Raw genomic sequence first — 23,045 nt, forward strand, 5'->3', positions numbered from 1 at the left:
AGATGATTTATGTTTTAACTTGAGATGGTTGGTGTTAAATATTCTTCAATGCATTCTTCTGTAACAAACAAACTAATTTTACAAAGTTCATTAAATATAAATTGAAATTGCCTATATAGGCATGGAATAATCGTTGAGGCACGTCCACTAGTGAATAGGTACCATTTATCTTCGACAAAGAGATTTTTTGTTTTGTTTTGTTTTGGTTTTTTTTTTTTTTTTGTTTTTTGGTTGTTTTTTTGTTTTGTTTTTACAAAGGGGCGTTCAAAACCACAGGAGCATTTTAACGGCAAGAAAAAATTTTAAGTCAGTTTTCCATGCTTGTTATTAAGAGCAATAAACAGAATCGCCAGCAGCAATTTGCTTTCCGCTGTCTACAGAGTATCCACTGATACAGTAGAATTTCATAGACAAGTCTCATAAGTTCATTCTTGGATGTGTAAAAGTTAGGACTCATACAGTGTTTCAATATAAAGCATTCTATCTGTTCCATAAACTTAAGCGAGTGCACTTAAATCCTTATGTTTCTGAATAAACTCGGCTCGACAAAGAATATATATTTTTAAACGAGGTGGTAAAAAAATCAAAGAATAGTAGTTGTTGTGTCTAAGATTCATATGTAGATTATACCGATAGATGTTTTCGATGACACACCTTGATTGTGAACATTTTTAAAATGGTCATGGGAATGCCTTTTTGCTGAAACCTTTCGGATAGCTGAAAGCATTTTCTAATTTCAATTTACAAGCCAAAGCTTCATAGCTTGCATACAAAATATCTGGCGCCCAAAAACGCTCAATATTCAAAAATATGCTATCTTCATTATGCTTGGAATCAAGTAACTATGAAGGCCGTTACGTCTGGACCTCTTTTAGCCATGGTGTTGGATTTGTGAAACCTTTCGGATAGCTGAAAGCAATTTCTAATTTCAATTTACAAGCCAAAGCTTTATAGCTTGCATACCCAATATCTGGCCAAAAACGCTCAATATTCAAAAATATGCTATTTTCATCATGCTTGGAATCAAGTAGCTATGAAGGTCGTCACGTCTGGACCTCTTTTAGCCATGGTGTTTGATTTGTGAAACCTTTCTGATAGCTGAAAGCAATTTCTAATTTCAATTTACAAGCCAAAGCTTGCATACCCAATATCTGGCCCCCAAAAACGCTCAATATTCAAAAATATGCTCTCTTCATTATGCTTGGATTTGTGAATGCTGAAATGAATGTGAATGTAGATTTGATTTTGTCACAACCTTTTTTATAGCTAGCTACAGCCCTCTGGTGCCTGGTTGATGAAAACAAATACCAGGAATGATAAAATTGGCGTGAAGAGGTTATCATCGAAACATTGATGACCTCAGTCTTCTTTTGAACGAGGCAAGGTAAGTGAATTTTTTTATAAGCCTAAGGTAGAAATTAAGGTACAAGTTAGACCATCGGGAACAAAAATAAGGGCGTTGACTAATTAGTTATGTGAGGTAAAGCTAATATCTGTGCTTTGTGTTAACTGTACGCAAGATTTAATTGGCTAAAGGAGGCTTATTATTTTCAGTTATTGCCAGAAAAGGCTGCCAAGCCCACTACGATCAGCCATGCGAACTCTTTATTGACAGCAACTCAATTTACATAACTCGGTATACATTTGATCCTGACCAAAAGCGACTATGTTGACGAATAAATTATCTGCAAGGTTAAACTCTGCAAAATCTTGTAATGTTTTTTCAGGGTTGGTTTGATCGTGGGTCGTAGATCCGTTCCCTTTTACTCAATAAAGAAATTCCGTTAAAAACCTAACGGGACGACCATGAGTAAAAATACAGTCCTGCAAGAGTCTTCCGGCTCTTCGTTTCAAATGTACCAAAGTGGGATTTCTGATGCACGAAGCAAAGACACTTTAAGTGACGATACCGTAGCGTACACAAGAGTACAGAGAACTTCTAGGGGGTTGTACGACGACTCTGATTTGACGCTCAAAAGATATGATTCTGCCAAGGATACTTTCATAGATCTGGAAGCCGCGTACAAGAGATTCCAGCTTCAGCTGCAGACTGAAAGAGACAGCCATAAATTAGAGGTAAAGTACAGTAACATACAAGTGTAACTCCAATTTCACATGAGGCTAATTCCAATCAAAATACTGTATAAACATAGCTTTGGTGGAGTTTTTGGTAACCATTTAAAAACCACGGCATAAAAGCGCTGAACAACAATAACTTTACGAATGTAATCTGGGAATAATTGGTGCATTAAGGCCGTCGTAACCGCAACGTGAATTAAGGTTCTCAAGCCAGAAAAACATTTGAATTGGAAATAGTGTGCAACAACATTGATTTCCTATCATCCTCAGCACTTTAAACACTTTTTCTTGGCGACCAAGATAGTTTGTCTTATTTAATGACTTAAAATAACCTACTTATCTGAAACATCACTCCACATATGTGTCAGTCTGTCACGAAATCCGAAACATTCCCTCTGCGAAAAATCTAAGATATCATTTATATTCGAAACGAAGCTACTATAGGTACAATCCAAAATAATAGTAACATTTTTGATGCTTTTCTTTCTGGTTTAGTTTTCTTGAAACTTAGTTGGAATACATAGGAATTTAAGATAACTACTATACTGACCTAGACTAACCTAGACTATTATGGCGTGGTCTGTTTGACAAAGGTGCGTTATGATCGGACGGCGTCCGTCACGTAACGAGTCCTGCATTAAGGACGCGAGTGTTGCCTTAAAAGAAAAAACCTTATAACCACTAACATGCGTCTTAACCTCCCCGGCGAGCTCCTGTGTCAATAACTTTTTCGTTTCTTCTATTTTTACTGATGTGTTTGTTTTAGTAAATTCGTTAAAAATAGATTAACATGCTCTTTATCAAATATGGTGAAAAAGAAATGATGTCTTTACACTATTATTGCTTCAGAGTCAAGGCCATTTTAAAATTATTTATTGTACTTTGGTCAGTTTATCATACTTACACTCACTCATAATGCCGTACTGAACTCTTAAAGTGGAAAATAAATTCAGTCAATTTAAATATCACTTTTTCTTTTAAAAAAATTATTTTATCTATTTTTATTATTATTGATTTGTCTAAATACTTATGAATATTTCTGCTTACCTAAATGTACCTGCATTGCACATCAATACAGGAGGGGCAATATCGTAAAAATGTATGATCAAAGACTATTGTCTTCCATTTTTGGGCATATTTCTTCATCCGTTGCGATACGAGTTTCGAGAACATTTCCTCCAACTATTTCACAATTTAACAAGTGTACCAAAACCTGTATTTCTAAGCATAAATAACAATAGACGGGATCGTTTCCCTTCCTGTCATACTGTGTCATACAGTGAAATATTAATCGAAGTAGAATTCCAATTTAAATAAACAACGGAGAAAAATAGCTTCACAGCTATAAACATTGGTGTTGAATCCATAAGGCCAGTGCTGGGCCAAGATGAGATGTCTGACGTTTTGCCCTTTGTTCTTAGTATGTTCTGGGTATTCCATATCAGAATGTGAGGAAAATGTCATAGTGAACTTTAAATAACGAATTTATTATTGTTCTTCAAGTGTTGATTTTAGTGTATTTCGTGAGTTGGAGGGTTTTAAAATCTGAGGCGGTACAAGAAAAGAACTAGATATCTTGGATTCTATCATGAATTCTATAGTACCCATATGATTGACAGCTCAGATCATTCTAGAAAAGCAACGAATAAACCTTTTTAAATATTTAATGACTTTGTAGTAAGCTCTTAAGCTGCTACTCCAAAAGGTTCTCTTAGCTTCTCTTTTAATCTTCTTATGAAAATGACTGATATAATGTCATTCAGTGAGATTATATGACAATACTACTCAGGAAAAACGATTTCCTTTGGACCAATAGAACCTTCAGTTCGCTCACTTCGCTAATTTATGAGCCATTCTTTAATCAATAAGGGTCTAATGCATATAGATATGACATAGACGCGAATCTTCATATTCGCAAAATTTGAAACGTTTGAAGAATTGGAAAATGATAAAAGTTAATTGACAAAAGAATTCGAGTTCCCTGCTAGCAGTCTCTTTCGTTGGCTGTTCTTGGCAGCGAAAATGGGAAGAATTCTTGTGAAGAGACTTTGAGAAAATACCTCTTAGCTAGAACTATCCAGTGTTTCGGTATATATCAAATCACAAAAGTTTGGTGCTTCTAATTTCTGTTTTTCTGGTTTATATTCAATATTTTTTCAAAATCAAAACACTCTTTAATCTGTTACATAAATATAGAAGAGTTTTTCTGTCTCATGTTAAATTCAATTTTGTTATGGCGCCAACTTGAGTCATGCGGGCATAATGAATGGCTTGATTGCATACAGTGTTCATATGAATACACTCGATTGCAGAAACGTTGTAGTATTCATTTATGCATTTATACAAATATTTAATGAGATGCATAATGCAAAATAACCATTTTTAATGCTTAAAACCAATTGATTTATAATCTGTAGGATGTAAAACACGAGAATAAAATATTTTGACGTTCATTGAATGAAACAAATAATAAATAAAGCGAGTTTTCTGTTTTGCATATCATTAAATATACTGAATGAATTAGGTATTTGTATAAAAGTATACTACAACCTTTCTGCAATCAAGTGTAAATTATAATTATGAATATAAAACAATTCCCTTTCTGCTATACGAGTAATTTTATATTGTTTAAATTCCATATTATTTTTCATACTGGGATTTTATATCTCTTTTTCTAACCGTGTGTTATAATATTTCTATCATTCATTCAGCTTCACGAATACTTTATAATAGCAAAATTTACTTTCGGATATTGTATTTTGATTTTTATTGTGGAAAATATTTCAATGGAAAAACAACAATAGATTTTTAATGCAAAATGGAAGTACATAAACTCGTTGAATACGACGTTATGCCTTCCAATATTCTTATAATTGACATCTGCATTGCATTTTGCTTATCTATTTGCAATGATCCGTAGACGATTAGCAGATTTTGCAAGTCTTTTCATTATCGATCACGAATCTTTCTTGATGAACAATCTAGAGAAACCTAGTTTGCATTTCAGTTGTGACCTCATAACCTAACTAAAGTGGTATCATTTCCTCCGCGTCGCGTTGGCTGTGCTGTTGACACCATCATATACATATTACAACATTTCCAAAGCAAATAATCTTTACATTCAGTATGGCCAATCAAACGTTATAAGATCACCTTTTGATAAAAACATAAGAAAACTACATTCCTTTGCGTGCAGACTCTTTAATAAATGGCTTCCATAGAAACAGACATTAAATTGCAATACAATACTACGAACCGTTCCGTTATATCTACTAAGGAAATATATATAACAATTCCAAGTATTATGTGCATTATGTAAAGGTTTCCATGGAAATCACGATTGTAGTGCAAGAAGATTTCAATACCACTGCAAAGCATCGTACATTGACCATCAAACTTGAGCTTGCCCCAATAATCGGGAGTAACTAGTACTTGGGTAAGGGAAATTAGTGATTAAATATCCCCGAATAACGAGGGAAAATTCATAAAAGTCCCGAGGGCGCAGCCCGACTTTGTAATACCATGATCACCGAGGAAATAAGGGAAAAAAATGCGGTTTTAGATGTTCGGGTTTCTAGGTCACGGAAGCGTAAACAACGAAAGCATTCACAAACTCTCATAAGCATGCATGAAATGAAAATGTGGTTTACAAGTAATACCATGGCACGAGGGAAATTAGTGATTAAACTCCCCCGAATAACGAGGGAAAATTTGTGGAATAAAACAAAAATAGAATCTAAAAACAAGTTGTCATTTCCAATTTATCTTATGATTGAGCATGCGCAGATTTGAGAACGCGTCCCACATGGAAACCGCAGGGGCATAGAGTTGTCCCTGAGGGAGACGAGGCATTGTCTTCTAAATTTCCCTCATGCATTGAACATAAGGGAAATTTAGAAGAAATCCTTTGTATTTTACTAAATTTCCCTACATTTAATATATGCGACAAAAGAATCCGAGGTGATCATGGCATTACACAATGATAACTTTCGCATCCATATATGGATGTAAGGGATATTGTATCTACATTTTCTGTAAAGTAAAGTTCCCGTTAAAATGAAGGTTACGATTTAAGGTGTGAAGCGCCTCACAAAGCTAAAGTCAAACATAAATATCTATAAAAAGAGGAAGGAACAGCCTTTGTTGAAAGAGATTGAAGCTTTCTGCATGAATATAGAAATTAACTAGCCCGTGAAACACGTTCATGATGGCTTCATTGACCTCTACCAGACTCCCTTGCACACTTTCTTTTGTTCAGTTAATTAGCACCAATTGTGTTACCATTTTCATAAGGAAATACAACTTTAAATAAGAAAAAAAATCGCGAAGCATCTTGGTAGTGGTAGTGTCCTATTGACAGCTGCCACTTAACATTTTCGTCTTTCGGGATCCCTTTGCGCTAAACCATCCATGAACACAATGTTCATAGCAGTAACAAAGTATTTCATACTGGTTTTGGTCTAGATTTTCAGGAAATATTGATTTGAGAAAAATCAATATGTCGTTACGCGTTCACACATTGATAACATTTTTCTTCAGCATCTTTCAAGTAAAAGAAATAAAATTTTGCACCGGTTAGTTTGTACTGAGTTATCACTTGAAAACACAGACAGCATACGCGGGCAAGGCTAAGCCAAAACCTAGCAGAGTCTGAATAATACTGTTTTGATAGACTGACAGCAGGCATCAATAAACATAGCAGGTCAGTTCAGGCCAGTTTCTACGCAGGGTTACGTAATCGTCGCTTTGGCCACATGAGGTGTCTAAGCGCATGCGTATTTTTCTGATTCAGTGCCTTTCAGTCTCCTTACAAATGAATATTTTGATTCAAACATCAAATATTTAGTTTTGTATAAATTACGTCTGAAGAGCTAATGGACTAAGACCTTCAGGGCGCGGCTTCCAATGGCATCGCTGGGCTTGTACATAATACTACCGACCACCTGCCTTTCTCAGTTAACCGAGAAAAGAGACCCACTGTGCATCTCAACATGAGGCCATTTTTTCTCGCTTTAATTAAAATAACATAGTAGACAGCTTATTGGGTTAAGAGCCGCCGCTTTTTAACCATCACTTATTCATCGTAATCTTTTTAAACCCAAAGAAATAGGTTGTTAATTCATGTATGCATTTCATTGTGCACTGAAAAGTTTCCTCGGTCCTAATAGGACGCTTGATAAAGCTCGATCAATGAGCTCACGCCACCTTGCCTTTCCAGCCCGTTGGTTCTTTTACAATAGGAATGCAATTCAACTGCCTAACATTTCTACCAGAGTCTCGTAGTTTTCAGGTTTTTTTCCAGCCTATAATCGAAAGACAACTAAAAATATAAATTTTGAAAGCTTTCTTTAAAGTTCAAGAGTTAGCCTGTAGTGCTGCATTGAGTAGAAAGCTTTAGTTTCAATAATAATTTGTCCTAATTGTTACGTGTTTAGTTTAAGGTCAAATTGTCTTTGAAAAGCAAGTACCGCACAAAATATCACATTGTTAAGGGATTCAAATGAATGGATTCTTGTCCCACCTCTAAATTCAAAGATCACCATAGTAACGACTTCACCTGACTAGGGCGTTCCCATAGAGAATATTCCAGCTGCCTATTACATGTGCTTAGCCTATTTATTCTATGTTTATCGACTATAATGACTGTCAAAACATAAAGATGAATATTCTAGTGGAAGATTCTGTTCATTGGCTGTCATATTGAATCTGGCACTACCTGCTGATAGAAGTGTACCACAATGATGAACCTAGAACTTTCGTCTAATCCCTAATACTGTACAATCAGCCTGTTATTGGTCTCAAAATATAATATAATCATCTAAGCCTGCCATATTTTTGAAGTTTAGCAGCTGTATATTACGAAGGTTGAATCAGCTAGCACTGCGGGATAGAGGTTCACTTATTAGATTTTTTTGTTGTCGGGTTTTTTGTGCACAAAATTGTGTCTAGAATACTGCACTTGTTTTGACTATACAGTAAGTATTTTATTTGTCTTTGCTACCCGATTTATTGAACGGTTAAACCAGAGTCTACAACTGTAAAATATGCAAAACTCGAGACTGTTGTGTATTGGGGAAAATCAAAAGATGACTGACGCGCTACATGAGACATGTTTAAGCAACTATACCGCATGACTTTAAGATAAGGAATGAGTCAAAGGCGTTTAAACCATTCCTGAATTTTTACTTTACTTCAACCTGCATACCACATATAACTTACAAAATCGTACTACTTACGTGCAAAGTTTCGTAGATGTATATTCTACTGAACTTACTGATTTGTGCAAAATTGTGCAATTTCTTACAAAGTTTCTGACGGATATAAGCATAGTATGCACTCTATATACAAGTAGTATTTGGAATGTAGTTAGTTAACTATGCATTATACAAATAACAAGACTTTCTAGTAGTTAATTTGTGTTGTTTTTTGTTGTTTTTTTTTTTGTTTTTTTGTTTTTTTGTTTTTTTGTTTTGTTTTGTTATTGTTGTAGTTGTTGTTGTTTTTGCCATTAACAGTGTGTAATAAGATGAATGGTTCTTCTTGACCACCTTACAAAGTTGCGCATTACTAGAAGCCTCCAGAAAGAAAGTTTTGTGATTCACACATATTCATAAACCTTATGATGAATCTCGTTTACGCCAGAGCTTCAGATTTACAGATAAGATATCAAGAAATAGCTAACCACTTTTTTCCTATGCAACCGGTTAATTGTTCATAATTAGAGAGACAGGGCTGAAAAACGGCTTTTCGCCATAAGTACAGCTTTACGTATTTAAGCTCAATATTTTGTAATTCCGTTCTTTTGAGCCAAATAGCAAAATGTCAAATGCGAGCAAAATTTATTGAATGCGTATTTGAGATATAAAGCCGTGTACTTTGGGAGAGGTGATATTTTGATCAGCAGAAAAACTGACATTTTTGTGAATACTGATAAATAGCCTTTACTCTAATAGACCTATCCCGAATTAGCTTGACTGACCACGAAATAATGGTTTGAAGTCGAGATTGAACTTGATTCTTTTATTCGTCAAGTTCAACCTCCACTTGAAACCATTGTTTCGTGATCAGTCAAGCGAATTCAGGATAGTTCTATTCGGCAAAATTTCGTCACAAGTTTCGAGCCGCAGTGACACAAATGAAACGCTTAAAAATTTGGAGTATTAAACTCAGTGAAATAAAAAAAATCGTGAAAGTAGCGTGCTTGTCGTTTTTCTGCTCTGTCAGTTGGATATGCTTTTATGATCAAAACTCATGTAATTGAGTTTTAGGTCAGTTTTTATTTTATATAAACAATTCCAAACTATGTCGCTTAGAATCGGAATATTCGTCTTTTGGTCGCAAAACCATCAAACTTCTTTTTTGAAGCTTAATAGCAACCGCTTTATATAAACAAACTTTGAAATATAACATTTCCCTCCCCTTGCTTAGCTTATTAAAAGACGTAATCCTCCCCTTGAGTCTACAATGACTAATGACCCTCCCCTCGCTGAGGCCCCAACCCTCCCACACCCCCCTTCCCCCCTTTTGTTTTTTACATTTACTGTAAATGCTTTCGTACACACCATAAATACATTTCTTGGGCTGCCTGCGGTTTAACGAGAACTTTACGTTATGTTATCTTATAGGTAAAGTTTTGAGATTTGCAAATGGGATAATATAAATTTATACAAAATTTGCAATTTCAGGTTGGCAAACTCACTTCTCGTATAGACTCGCTTACAGAGCAGAATAGAAAACTCAACGAGCAGATAAGTACTTTTAAGTATGATTGCAAGAAACATCAGGAGGAGCTTATGGCTGCGCAGCGTAAACTGCGAGACAAGGACTGGGAAATCGAGTCCCTCAAGAGAGATCTCGGCTTCCGAGAAAATACCATCGAGAAAATTCGTTCAGAGAAAGTTGCTCTTGAGCTCGAGCTAAACACACTACGAGATGAGATGTCGATGCAGGTCATGCAAGCCCCCGTGGTTGAGTCAGCGGTCGATGAAACGGAATTTTATTTGCTACGTGACCAAGTATCGCAATGGGAGAGTGACTACAACTTAATAGTGGATGAGAGGGACACTTTGCTGAATGACTTATCGGTTTTGCAAGCAAAGGTCTCAGGCTTAGAAAGTGACGTCGACAAGTATAAGAGGCAGGCCCAGTCTTCTGGAAAAAATGAGACCCAGATTATTTCAAAGTATGAGGTTCAGGTATGCAAATATTTTTAGATAAAGGGAAATTTTATATCGTCGTGACCTTCGTTGACTCACAAAGCCCATCGCGCATTTCGGGCTCGTTATGCAACATTCAATTTGCAGCATATTGCTAGCAACATATACCCTATTCAAACCTTTGTAACGAGTGGGTGACCAAAATACAATTGCTACAATATAATATATATAATGCGCTTTTAAAAAATCGCAATAGCTTTTAAAATCCACATGTCTCTTTTCTAACTTCATTGGTCTAGTAATAGTGTCCTCATTTAAGGAGTCTAAATAGAATGCTCAAGGTATGTGTACCTCGAGGCCATCGAGAAAACCGTGCCATATTGAAATCTTAATAAACGTTTTCGTTTAGATCCAAAACTTTAACAAAAAGAGGGATATTCTTCGTGGCCAGTATGACAACTTGAAGGAAGAGCTAAAACGATGTCGCGAAACTATCGCTCGAATGGAGGCCGAGGCAATGGAGAACCAAGTCATTACGAACAAACTCAAAGAAGACAATTCCATGAAAGCTCACAAGATAGACAACTTAAATGCAACCAACGCTGAACTTCAAGATAAACTGGACAAGTTGAGAGCGCAGCTCTCAAAGACCGAGGCGGAGCTTGAGTTCTTACGCAGGCAGTCATCAACTCGAGAAGATATGTTTAAGAGTTACGAGAAAAAACTACATGACCTTGAGGAAACACTAGCAAGACTCCAGTCCGAGCGAGATGCATTTGAGAGCGACCTTACTGTAGCAAACATGAAAGTTGACGAGTTTGAAAAGTCTAACCTAAAATGGAGAGATCGAGTACACGAATGGGAGTCTGTGGAGGTGATGCTGAAGAAACAGATAGGTGATCTTACGTCCGAGCTGGAAACTACCAAGGAGAAGTTATCAGAGCAGGTGGACGGCGAGGTGATCAATCGTTTACGTGAACTCCAATCACAGCTGGACGCATCGGTAACAACCATCAACGACCTGAGATCTGAGTATGACTTGATTATAAGAGAAAGAAATGACCTTAGAAAGGAATTCGACGGACTGACGACAAAGATGTCGGGTTTGCAAGAAACAATAAGATTACGAGAGACGGAGAAGACGGGTCTTGGAAGACTGGTTACTGACTACAAGAATAAGCTTTCACGACTTGAAAGCCAAATCCAAACACTGACCAATCTACGAGACAAGTTGAAAAAAGATCTTGAGAGTGAAAAAGCTAGATCCGGAGAAATAAAGAAAGACCTTTTGAGAGTCGAAAACGAGCTAGCAGAAGCCAGACGAAATGCAGATCGCCTGAAAGCAGAGATAGCTAAAAATAAAAAGACCATAGAAGAATTAAAATCAAAGATAGCAACACTGGAAGATAAAGTTGATAGTTATAGAGAGGAAGCAGAGAACCTCGAGAAGAAGATTGAATTTTTGGAGCGCGAGAAAGAAGATCTTCATGACCAGTTGTTGGAGATGCAAAAGCACCTACAAGACGTAGAGTCTAACTACAGAGTGGTGTCGACCGAACGCGACCGAATCAACAGCGAATTGCAAAGCTGCTACAAACAAATCGCTGACCTACAGTCCAAATACAATGTCTGCGAAGAGCAAAAGAATGACTACGAGCAAAAGGTCATCATGCTAACGCAAAAGGTGGGAAGACTGGAGGATGACCTTGACAAAGCTAGAAGAGATAACACAGTGCTTGAAGCAGAGGCTAAAGACCTTACAACCTGGAAAGAGAATGCTACCCATGAAATCGACACACTTCAGAAACAACTCAGGGATGAAAAGAGGCTTTCTGAGTCGTTTCAGAAAGAGATAGAGCAGAGGGACACTACAATCGATGATTTAAAGGCAAAAATTAGCAAACTAACAAATGAAAATGAGGCCCTTACTGACGAGCTGACATCTTTAAAGGCTCTTTTCAAGACCATTGAAAACGAGAACAAGGGATTGCAGGACAAATTAGATGCTGCAAATGATGAAATTGCCAGGCTGACAGCGTTGTACGAATCTACAACACAGAACAAAGACCAACTTGTCAGCGAAGCAACTGTCGTACAGATGAAGGCTAGCGAAGTGGAATCGTCATATATGGATAGCGTGCAAAGAGAAAAAGACGTCGCAGCTCAACTAGAGGAAGAACGAGACAAAAACAGATTTTTGGAAATGGACATTGAGGAACTGAAAAAGACCGTTGTTAATTTAAATGAACAAATCAGTGTTCGCCAAAGAGATTTTGACAAGCTTGAAAACGACATGGACGTAGCTGAGGAAAAAATAATCTCTTTGAACCTTGAAATTGAAAAGATAACAAATGAAAGAGCATTAGAGTACAATCGCCTCATCTCTGCTGAAGCCAGGCTAGCTGAAATCGAGAAAGAACTCGAAACAACCCGAAGTGAAAAAGAAACAGCTGAGAAGGAGTTGTACGATCTGCAGACTAAGACTTCCAAGCTTGAGACACAGTTGGAAACGAGTAAAAAGCTAGTGGCACAACTGAGGGAACAACTAAATAATTTGAATGCTCAACTTCTAGACTACAAGGAAAGGCTTATGCAGATTGAGAGCAAGTCTGTTCAAAGCGAGAAATTTAGTGAAACTTTAAATTCAGTGATAAGCAGAAAGGACAAGACCATCCAGGAGCTAAACAATAAGAATCGTGTGCTGCAAGACGAGTTGGATAAAATCAAACGACAACTGAATAAGGCAAATGGTGACAATGAAACCTTGGCAGTTTTAAAAGAAGAGTTACAGAACAAACTAAAAAACGCCATCAACAAATCAAGAGATCTAGAAGACGAAATCAGAGGTCTGAAAGAAAAGCGCAACAATCTTGAGCATGATTTGAATTCTAAAGATCACGAGATGCAAAAGCTTGAAATGCAAATTCCGCCACTGAAAAAAGAGCGCGACCAACTAAAAGACGAAATCAACAGCATAAGACAAGATTACAAGCATGTTAAGGAAACCTTGTTGAATGCTCAGAATCTTATCAACGACCGCGACAGGACAAACAGCACCCTCAACAAACAAATCAAGGAAAACCTCAAGATCATTGAAAACCTAAAGAGTTCAAAAGCTGCTTTAGGTGAAGAAATCGCAAACCTCAAGACAGAGCTAGAAACTGTCCGATACAATAGCCAGGAGAAAATCAGAGAACTTCAGGACAAGCTAAATAGTGCGAGCCTGCATGTCTCCAAATACGAAACCGTGCTATCCACGTCAGTGCGCGAGAAAGATCTCCACCAAAAAGAGCGGCAAGACTTTGAAAGCAGGAACTTTGAACTAGAAAACCTTTACAGAGCTAGTCAAGATAGAGAAGCAGATCTTAAGAACGAGGTACATGCTCTCAAGGCAAAACTGAATCAGATAGACGCAGAGTACAAAAAGTCGCAGAAACGCATTATTGAGTTGCAGCACCAGGTTTCGCAGCTAGAGAGAAAAGTTACTGATTTAGAAGGCGCCAATGAAAGGGTAACTCGAGACAAGAAAGACCTAAAAGACTCGTTGGTTTCTGCGAATTCAAAGATCACAGAACTTGAGCTCAAAACAGAGTACGATGACAAGGAAATAGCATCGCTAAAAAAGCAGCTGCAAGATGCTCTGAACAGAAGTGCAGCAAGTCGTGAAGAATTATTGCGACTGGAGCAGCAGTTGATTGAAATGAGGCTTATTGCAGACTCGGCACAAGAAAAGCTGAACGAAAAGGATAACATCATCCACCAACTGGAATCATCAAAAAATCATCTAATAGATGAGATCGAGAATTATAAGCTCACAGTTTCAGCGACTGAGAAGGAGAGAGACAAGCTAAAAGAGGAAATAGATCAATTAAAGGAAGACAATATAGAGCTTAGCAGATCGATCCAAGAAATTGAAGGAGAAATGCGTCGTCTGACAATGGAGCGAGATCGCCTTAAAGCTGATTATGATTCAAGCGTGAAAAAGGTGTCGTCTCTTGAAGAGCAAATTGTTATCCTGTCACGAAATGAAGAAGGAAACAAGGATAAGGCTAACGAGCTAAGGAACCTACTTAACAGCCATAGAGATGAGAGAATGACAATGGAGAAAAACCTCAACGAGCTGCAAAGTAAGGTTGATGTCTATGTTGTTGACTTACAGAAGAAGGATCAAGCTATAGAAGATCTGAAAAATGAACGCGATAACCTAGCAAGAGATTTCGACAACATGAAAAAAGATTTTAGACGTCTTGAAGCTGAACATGACAGGCTGGTCAAAGAAAAGGCAGAGATTGAAAAGAATTACAAGATTATTGAAGAAAAGTATATCTTTATTGAAAACAGCTTCGAAAATGGTAAAAGTGAAACAAACGATCTTAAAGACGAGGTCGTGGGACTACGGAAACGTTTCCAAGACATAGAAAACGCTAACAAACTATTAAACGACAAAGACAAGGAAATGCGAGAAAAGATCGCTACCTATGAAAGTGACATTTCAAGGCTGGAATCTACCAATCAGATAAACAATGAGCGCATCATGGAATTAGAACACGAGTTGAAGGCAGCCAACGATGAACTAAAACCTCTCTATGGAGATCGTGATCGGGCTGTGCACGACCATGAAAGCATAACCGAAGAGTTAGAGCAAGTCAAAACGTATGTGAAGAAACTAGAAAGACAGTTAGATGATACGAACAAAGAGAAGAAAGCACTTGAGGTTCAGCTGGAAGAAAGTATAGGAAGCATTCAATCAAATGAGACGCAGCTCATGAATGCTGAACGGGAACTGCAAGAAGTTCTTATGAGTAAAGACAATACTGACGCGGCTGATGCTTTAGAAACTGTGAAAAAGGAAAGGGACGCACTAAGTAGGGATGTTCAAACTCTCAGAGAGGAGATAACAACAATGAAGTCGACACTAAATACTACATTGATGAAGAAAGATGATCTCGAAAAGGAGGCCTTTACTTTAAGAAGACAAGTCGCTGACTATATGACAAAGATTAAAAGCCTGGAACAAGAAAATGAAGACCTTAACCGAGAGCTGATCAAAAACCAGAAAAAGCTGTCTGATTTTGAGGAGCAAATCCATCGCCTTGTAACAGAAAAAAGCAACCTCAAAGATGAGCTTGATGACGCACGAAGCAAACTTGATAAGCAAAAAGAAATCAATTTGAATCTGGAACGATTGATCATGGAGTTACAATCTAAAGTGGATGCCATGGAGCGGACAATCGAAGATGGCAACAACCAGATAGAGTGGTATCGCAATACCCAAAAAACCCTGGAAGATGAAATTGTTAATCTTAAGAAAAAACTTTCAACTTACAGAACCGAGTCGGATAGGCTCTCGCAAGATAACACTGCCCTAAATATGAAGGTTCACGAGCTAGAGTCTAAAATAGCCGACCTCACGCATCAAGTGGAAACTTTGGAAGGAGAAAGGAACAAGCTTCGACAAGAAAACATCTCCATAACAACGTCGATGAATGAGTACAAAAATAATTACAACACTGCCAAGAAGGATGTCGACCGCCTTCAAAATGAAATCACTTCTTTGAACAGAAAAGTAGTTTACCTGGAAACACGTAACAATGGTCTCGAGGTGGATAAAGATCGCATAAAGAAGGAACTAGCCAACGTTAAGAAGGAAAACGCTGAGTTAAGTGCACGGATTGAAGCTTTGTTGGGAGAAAAGAATAGGCTCCAAAACGAGATTTCCGTCGTCCAGAAGAAATATACAGAGATTCGAACTTCATATGATGACAAGCGAGACAAGAAAAAGCCAGATCCCAATCTGCAAAAGAAATATAATGATTTGCAAGACACATATCAAAAGACACTGAAGGATAAGGAAGACGCTGAAAGAAAGTACCTCGAGATCAGCCGGCAGTACTCTAAATTGGAACTAGAACATGGAGACTGTGGAAGAACAATAGATTCTCTAAACCACGATCTTAGTCTAAAAATAAAAAGAATAGACGAGCTTCAAGACACTCTCTCACTTCTTCAAGGAAAGGATGTTGTTGATTCTGGTGATTACAAGAATCTAAGAAAAAAGGTAGTAAACCTAGAACAAGAGTTGCAAGGTGCTAATAACAAGATCTATCGTCTGGAGGCTTATAAAACGTCTTACGAAGAAAAATTCCAAAAGATGCAAGAGGACCTTGTGGCAGCTCAGCAACGTGCTTCTCAGTCAGATAACACTCTTCAGGAAGCTTATGAGGAAATAAACATCTTAAAGAAGGACTTAATGGACCTCAAGAAAAAGAATTCTGATCTAGAAACAGCAAACCAAGCTCTTAATAATGCTAAGAATGAATTAAGGCGTACCATCCAGGAATACCAAAACAAGATTACCACTTTGGAAGACGAGCTTCAAGTAGAACTAAAGCAGCAAGCTCACCTAAAGGGAATCCTCGAACAAACTAAAATGCGAAATGAAAAACTGAAGGAAGATGTCACCAAGCTACAAAAGAGGCTCATTGACCAACAGAAGTATTATGAGGACCAACTAAAAGATTTGACAGAAATGAGAGCAATTATTGGAAGACTTCGAGATGACAACCATTCTTTAGAAAATGAGAACGAAACCCTTAAGAAAGAACTGGAAATGGTCCGTCATGAAGCAGATGAGGCCACTCAAGAATTACGTGAGGTTAAGTATGACCTACAGAAGCTCCAAATTCAGTATACAGAGCTTGAGAGCACTATTCGTCTTTTGAGAGATGAAAATGAGAAGCTCAAAATCGAGCTTGAATCTGTCAAGAGGCTGTATGATGAACTTAGAGTGACCTATGAGGAGAGCGTTATCATCAAATCATCAAATGTGGAAGAAGTTGAAGCAATGCCTGAGATGCCTGAAGATTATGAATCAATGAAGCTGGATAACGACAGACTAACAAGTGAGAATTCTGCATTGAAAGGAAAGATTGATTCATTTGAGAATACCATAAACGTTTTGAAAGAAGAAAGAAAGAAACTACAAGATAAGATCTTAGAGCTTCAAAAGGCAGCATCTGACAAAGCCCTTGAGTTACAGACGATGAGCGGAGACAAGAATAAACTAACTGTAACTGTTGAAACCCTTGAAAGAAAAATAGCCGATATGAAACAGGAGGAAGACGAGCTTCTTGAGGAAAGAGAAGCCCTGTTGAAGGAGCTTGACACCATGGAGCGCAAGCTTCATGATCTTGTTATCGAGAGTCAGAAGTCTAAACAAGCTGAAGTATCATCTGAACAAATATTTTCTGTGATTGAGGCCGATTACAAGAAGCTGCAAGAACGGGAAGCTGAGCTACAGGTTGAGCTTTTAGAAGCGCTTAAGAAAGTTTCGCAACTCGAGCATGATGTTAAAGCAGAGCGAGATCGCTCCAGTGGCGCAACTGATTCCAATAAGTTGCTGGAGGATCAGGTAGCAACACTAAGGAAAGAAATTGTGACATATCAAGAAAAGATGTCTAGAGTAGAAGCAGATAGAGAAATCGGACAGGGCAAAGTCAAAGATCTACAGAGTGAAATAAGCGAATTGGAAGATAAAATCAAGGACTTGAAAAAGTCCAACGAACTTACTCAACGGGGTAAAACAGATCTGGAAAATGAAATAATTTTCCTCAGAAACAAAATGAAGAAGCTAGAGATTACTATTGACGACGAAAGAAAAGCAAAAGAATCACTGAAAACTCAGCTAGAAGACTACAGGAAAAAAGGGGACGACCAGTCTAAAGATTTTGGAACAAGGGTCACCGAGATCCAAATGGAGATGGAAACCTACCGAACAGAGATCGCTGAAAAAGATCGTGTTATTTCGACACTCCAAGCAAAGCAAGTAGACCTTGAAAGTGATATTTCCAAACTAAAACGAGACTTAAGTAACCAGCGACTGGAATGTACAGAGCACACTAGAGATCTCGAGAATGCTAACAAGGAAAGATCAGAGTTGGAAGTTCAAGTCAATGGACTTAGAGGTCAAGTTCGAAACTTCCAGCTATTAATTGAAGAAGGAGGAAAAGACAAGTCAGAGCTGTCAGTTCAACTTGAAGACTTCAAGAGAAAGAACGAAAACGTTAAACGTGAGCATACTACTCAAGTAAGCGAGTTGAAAGTCCAAATTGAAGACTACCGCAAAGATATTGGTGCAAAGGAAAGAAAAATAAAAGAAGTGTCAGAAAAGCTACACACAGTTGAGCATGAACTTACTACAGTGAAAAAGGAACTCGTCAAAAAGGAAGAGGATAATGTTCATCTTGCCAAGGCTGTCGAAGAAAGCAAACGCTACCGAACAGAACTGGAAATTGAAGTTGGATCCCTTAAAAACCAAGTGGCTACATTGGAAGTTAAAATTGAGTCTGCTAAGAAAGAGGTTTCAAGTCTACAGATCCAACTCGTGGAGACGAAGACACATGGAGAAAAAGATTCCGAACAGCATGTTACTTTCGTGAGTGAGCTCCAAACAAACCTAGAGGGGGTGAAGAAAGAGGTGGTCACAAAGGAAGAGGAAATTGAGCATTTGAAGAGTGAGAATGAGCTTGTCAGACGCGATTTGTACACCAAACAAGCTGAATGCTCTAGTACAATTGAAAAGATTGAGAAAATCCAGAATGAAAAGACAGAGCTAACTATACAAATAATGGATTTGCGCGAAAAGGTAATCTTCCTCGAGAGTGAAGTTCAGAAAGAGAGAATAGAAAAGGAAAGTTTTCAACAATCAGTTGTTGACATGAAAAGAAAAGGAGACACTGACAGCGAAGCAATGAGCAGGGAACTAACGGATGTTAGCACACGATTGGAGAGTCTAAAGAAGGAAGTCGTTGAAAAAGATACCGTCATTGAAAAATTGAAGTTCCATAACAACGATTACGAAAAGGAGAATGCCAAATTAAAGCGGGACTTCTCGAACAAGAAAAATGAATGTGAAGGTTACATTCGTGAGATCGAAAAACTGAACAATGAGAAATCGGAGGAGGAAATTGTGATTGAGCAACTGAAAAGCAAAGTCAATAAACTTGAAAGGCAATTGGAAGATTTGAGACGAGACAAAGAGATAGTTGTGACTCAAGTTGAGGATTTGAGAAGCAGAGGCGACAGTGAAACAAGTGTCCTTAACGAGCAGATCACGGAGATACAGACAAGAGTTGAAGAATACCGCACTGAAATAATCGAAAAAGAAACAGTGATTGAGCGTCTACGAATGATGGTTTCTAATAATGATGCAGAACTAGATCGGCTGAGACGCGAACTGGAAACTAAAGAAGCTGAATGTGAAGGATATATCAAGGAGATCGAGAGATTAAATCAAGAAAGGTATATTAATCAATGATGAAACTTACATTCATTTTATTGATTTATAAAATTTGAAGGAACAAAAGGTATGAAAGGATCGAGGCCAAGGGTGGAGAAGTCAAGGGGGATGCAGGTAGAAAGGGAGGGGGAAGGACGGCAAGGGAGAAGAAAATGGAAGGGACGAAGAAGAAAAATAGCCCGAGCAGAAAGTCCAACAAGGAGTTTTATTGCTTAATTTGTCAAAAACATTCCCACTTGATAATAGTCGTTTTGAAAATGTTTTGTTTCATTAACTTAAGGAAGTAGCCAGTGCAGGGGGCCAGGGCCCCTTCTCCCCTCTCGTGACAGCAAAATGGCGACTTCTTTAGATTTGATACGGTTATTTTAATTTTTTTCACAACAATAAAGCGTGAAATGTAATGCCGGTTTTTTTTTTTTTTTTTTTGTTTTTGTTTGTTTGTTTGTTTGTTTTTATGTTGTTTTTTTGTTTGTTTGTTTTCGTTTTTGTTTGTTTTTTGTTTGTTTGTTTTTTTTAGTTCTACGTTTTGGGAGCGCAAACAAAATGGAGGATATTTTAATTTGTCCTCCCCCCTCCCCCCCAAAAAAAATCCTGGCTACGCCCCTGTAATCCGTGCATGATGTATGGAATTCAAACTATTTAAACTATATATTTTCAGGTACGACCTTCAAGCAGAGATTTCCACAGTTCGCAACGAGTATAATATCATTATCAAACAATTGGAAGAATCCAAAGCTGACAACGAACTGACTGAGGGTGAGACAGCGCTTCTGAACGACAAACTCTCCGAGATAGAGACAAGAGTCGAGACATACAAAACTGAAATCATAGAAAAGGAGACCCTTATTGAGAGGCTGAGGATTCTGAACAATTCTAACGAGCAAGAGGTCGAAAAACTAAAGCGAGATTATGAAAACTGCATGACAGAATGCAAGGGTTATATCGCCGAGATCCAAAAACTCAATAACGAGAAGGCGGATTTAGACGTTGAGTTGAATCATCGAAATAGCATGGTCGTAAAACTAGAGGGTCAGATTGAGAACTACAAGAAAAACAACGACAGCCAGTATAAAGAAATTATTACAACCTTGGAATCAGACATTGAAAAATTGAAGCGCCAAATAAAGACACAGAGCGATGAGTGCGAAGGCTACATTAAAGAGATAGAAATCCTTAACCAAGAGATATTTAGACTGAAAGGTCTAATCGACACGGATCCTAATCGTTATCATACGGAATTCGTTATCGGACAAAAAGAAAAGAAAGTGGAACACCAGGTGATTGTTAAGGAGCCATCAGTATCCACTACAGAAGTTTCCCGTTATGAGATGAGTCCCAAAAAGTTAGTTACAGTGAGATCGCCATTTGAGAGAAAGGATGAAGATCAGGGATCTTCTCATGTGTCTTCCAAGTACACCCGAATTCAAAGAAGTGGAAGCCCAATGATCAAAGTCAAAGTCGATCCAAGTGAAGAAACCACGACAGCTACTGCCACTTCAGACAACGGCCAGAAAGTGTATACGAAAAAAGTCGTAAAAACATACCGAAGTGAAAGCCCTGGAGCAATGAAAGTCAGGATTGACTCCCCAACAACAACTGTGACAGAAGTGAGGAGTGGTTCAGCATTCCAGGAAATTGCTCCTCATAAGATTACTGTCGATTCTGACGGCAGCAGCAAGTATAGCTTTGAACCTGTCAGAGGTAACGATCATTATTTTTATAGTCTTTTCGTTTCCTTTTTCTTCTAATCTGTCTTTCCTTTTCTCCTTTCCTTCCCTCTCCTTCCCTCTCCCTTTTTTACTTTTACTTCCTTCTCTTTTCATGCATCAATGCAAAGGAAACCTTAAAAAACGGTAATATTTTTTGATAATATGAATATTAAAAGTTCTTTTCCTCTTTCCTCAGATGGACGGAGCTCAGCAGAGACGGTTACCAAAATTACAAAAGTAAAAAAGTCTTACACCAAAGGATCGTCTCTCGGTAGAGATTCCGCGCCACTGTAAAAAAGATAATATTAAATCCGTGAAATCTGTCGTCAGGTTCACAGGTAATACGCATAGCGCGTAAGTTAATTTTGAATTGTATCATGAAGGACATTCAATGCATGTATGCTGTCCTCATAGTAGACTCGACGTAGGGTCATTTTTTAAATGGAATTTATTTTTTTGCTATATTTTCATTTTCTACTGATACAAATAGAACAAGATATACTCTACAAGCTACCTTGCATTGTTTGTCCTTAATGAAACCTAGCTAGGCAGTCGTGCAAATAAGTAATATTATATGAATTTCAAATGAGTCTGGGATTATAAATCTCAAATGACTTAACGTACGAGAATTAAGAAACTATGCCATGGCATATTCATATAGTGTATTGAATCCGAGGTAAATTTTCAGTTACTTAGAACGTGCCTGATCCTAAATGTACTCAGAGATAAAATAGTTATTTCCAACTAAGTAAGTAATTAACCTCATTTGTTTTCGAGCCAGCAAACAAGTAATAAGAGTAAGTAGCGGTTACCTAAAAAACTCAATCAAGAATATTTTCCACGAATGAATTAATTACATTTCAGTCTGAGTGATTAAAGTAAAATGATTTGATAAAATTTCGAAAGAGGAAATCAAAAAAACTCTACTAATTAAATTATAAAAATCATCCCCGCATGGCGCGTTAAAAGGAAGTGTATACTTTATATAGATGGCCGAACCTTTTCGATTTGGGCCCAAATTATGTCTCATAACCCTTTGCAGGGTAAGGCAAGTCGCATGGGAAAGTTGAAGCCATAATTTCGATATAAAAAAATTATATTTTTGTTACTTCCTATTTGTTACCTTTTTGTTACTTTAGATGCTCGAAAAGATTTGATAGAAAATATCTGTTAGTAAAGTACAACCGGTCTAAAATAGCTGGCATGACGACTGAAACGTAATAAGTTAATAGGCTTAATAGTAAATCAAATAAAATAAAATGAATTATGGAACTGTTACGTTAAAAAAAGAATTAATTACGGGAATAAGGATTTGTTGTCAGTCGTGAATTAATGATAATATCAAATAAAGAACATTGATTGATTATGGTCCGAACGTTTTTTTCTTCTACTGAAATAGGGACGAAAAATAGCAGATTGGGGACAGATTGGGTCAACTGGGACAATGTTGTATCGTATTGATGGGAGTATTCAAAGGCAAGGGTGGTGCCAGTGAAGCCAAGCCGGTAATGTTGCAGGTTTAAAACGCCTTTAGAATCTGTTTAAGAAATATTTTTGCAAAATCGTGGTCTGTAGAGGTTTTATTCCATCACGTGATGGCAGCCATGAGGAGTTAACAATTTTTCTAAATCACATCTGAATCCCGTGCCATTTTATTTTTTGCAATTTTCAATTTTTCTCTATTTTCGTGCGATGAAAACTTTGATTTTAATAAAATATACATTAGTACAAACTTCAAACCAAGAGCAACAACTGGTATAAATTCAAAAATGATCCAGCAAACAGAACATTGTCAACGCGACG

At 37.5% G+C, this 23,045-nt stretch overlaps 1 protein-coding gene and 1 long non-coding RNA gene across 2 annotated transcripts; one reads left to right on the top strand and one right to left on the bottom strand.

Moving 5' to 3' along the window:
- Window positions 1–1,590: 1,590 nt before the first annotated feature.
- On the bottom strand, window positions 1,591–2,623 carry LOC116302488 (uncharacterized). The gene is made up of 2 exons (XR_004197863.2): window positions 2,416–2,623; window positions 1,591–2,050 (listed from the first exon to the last, which is right to left on the bottom strand). It is a non-coding gene; the product is annotated as an uncharacterized LOC116302488 (long non-coding RNA).
- On the top strand, window positions 1,807–22,606 carry LOC116302482 (uncharacterized). Its single transcript, XM_031711782.2, has 5 exons — window positions 1,807–2,076; window positions 9,765–10,274; window positions 10,645–19,535; window positions 20,192–21,234; window positions 21,439–22,606. The coding sequence occupies exons 1-5, from the start codon at window positions 1,807–1,809 to the stop codon at window positions 21,534–21,536; spliced, it is 10,812 nt and encodes a 3,603-aa protein (XP_031567642.2). The 3' UTR covers window positions 21,537–22,606.
- Window positions 22,607–23,045: the final 439 nt, after the last annotated feature.

The sequence above is a fragment of the Actinia tenebrosa genome, unplaced genomic scaffold (genome assembly GCF_029948245.1).
Source record: "Actinia tenebrosa isolate PJP-AT-01 unplaced genomic scaffold, QUT_ActTen_1.0 PGA_scaffold2__45_contigs__length_23673736, whole genome shotgun sequence".
Lineage (NCBI taxonomy): Eukaryota > Metazoa > Cnidaria > Anthozoa > Actiniaria > Actiniidae > Actinia > Actinia tenebrosa.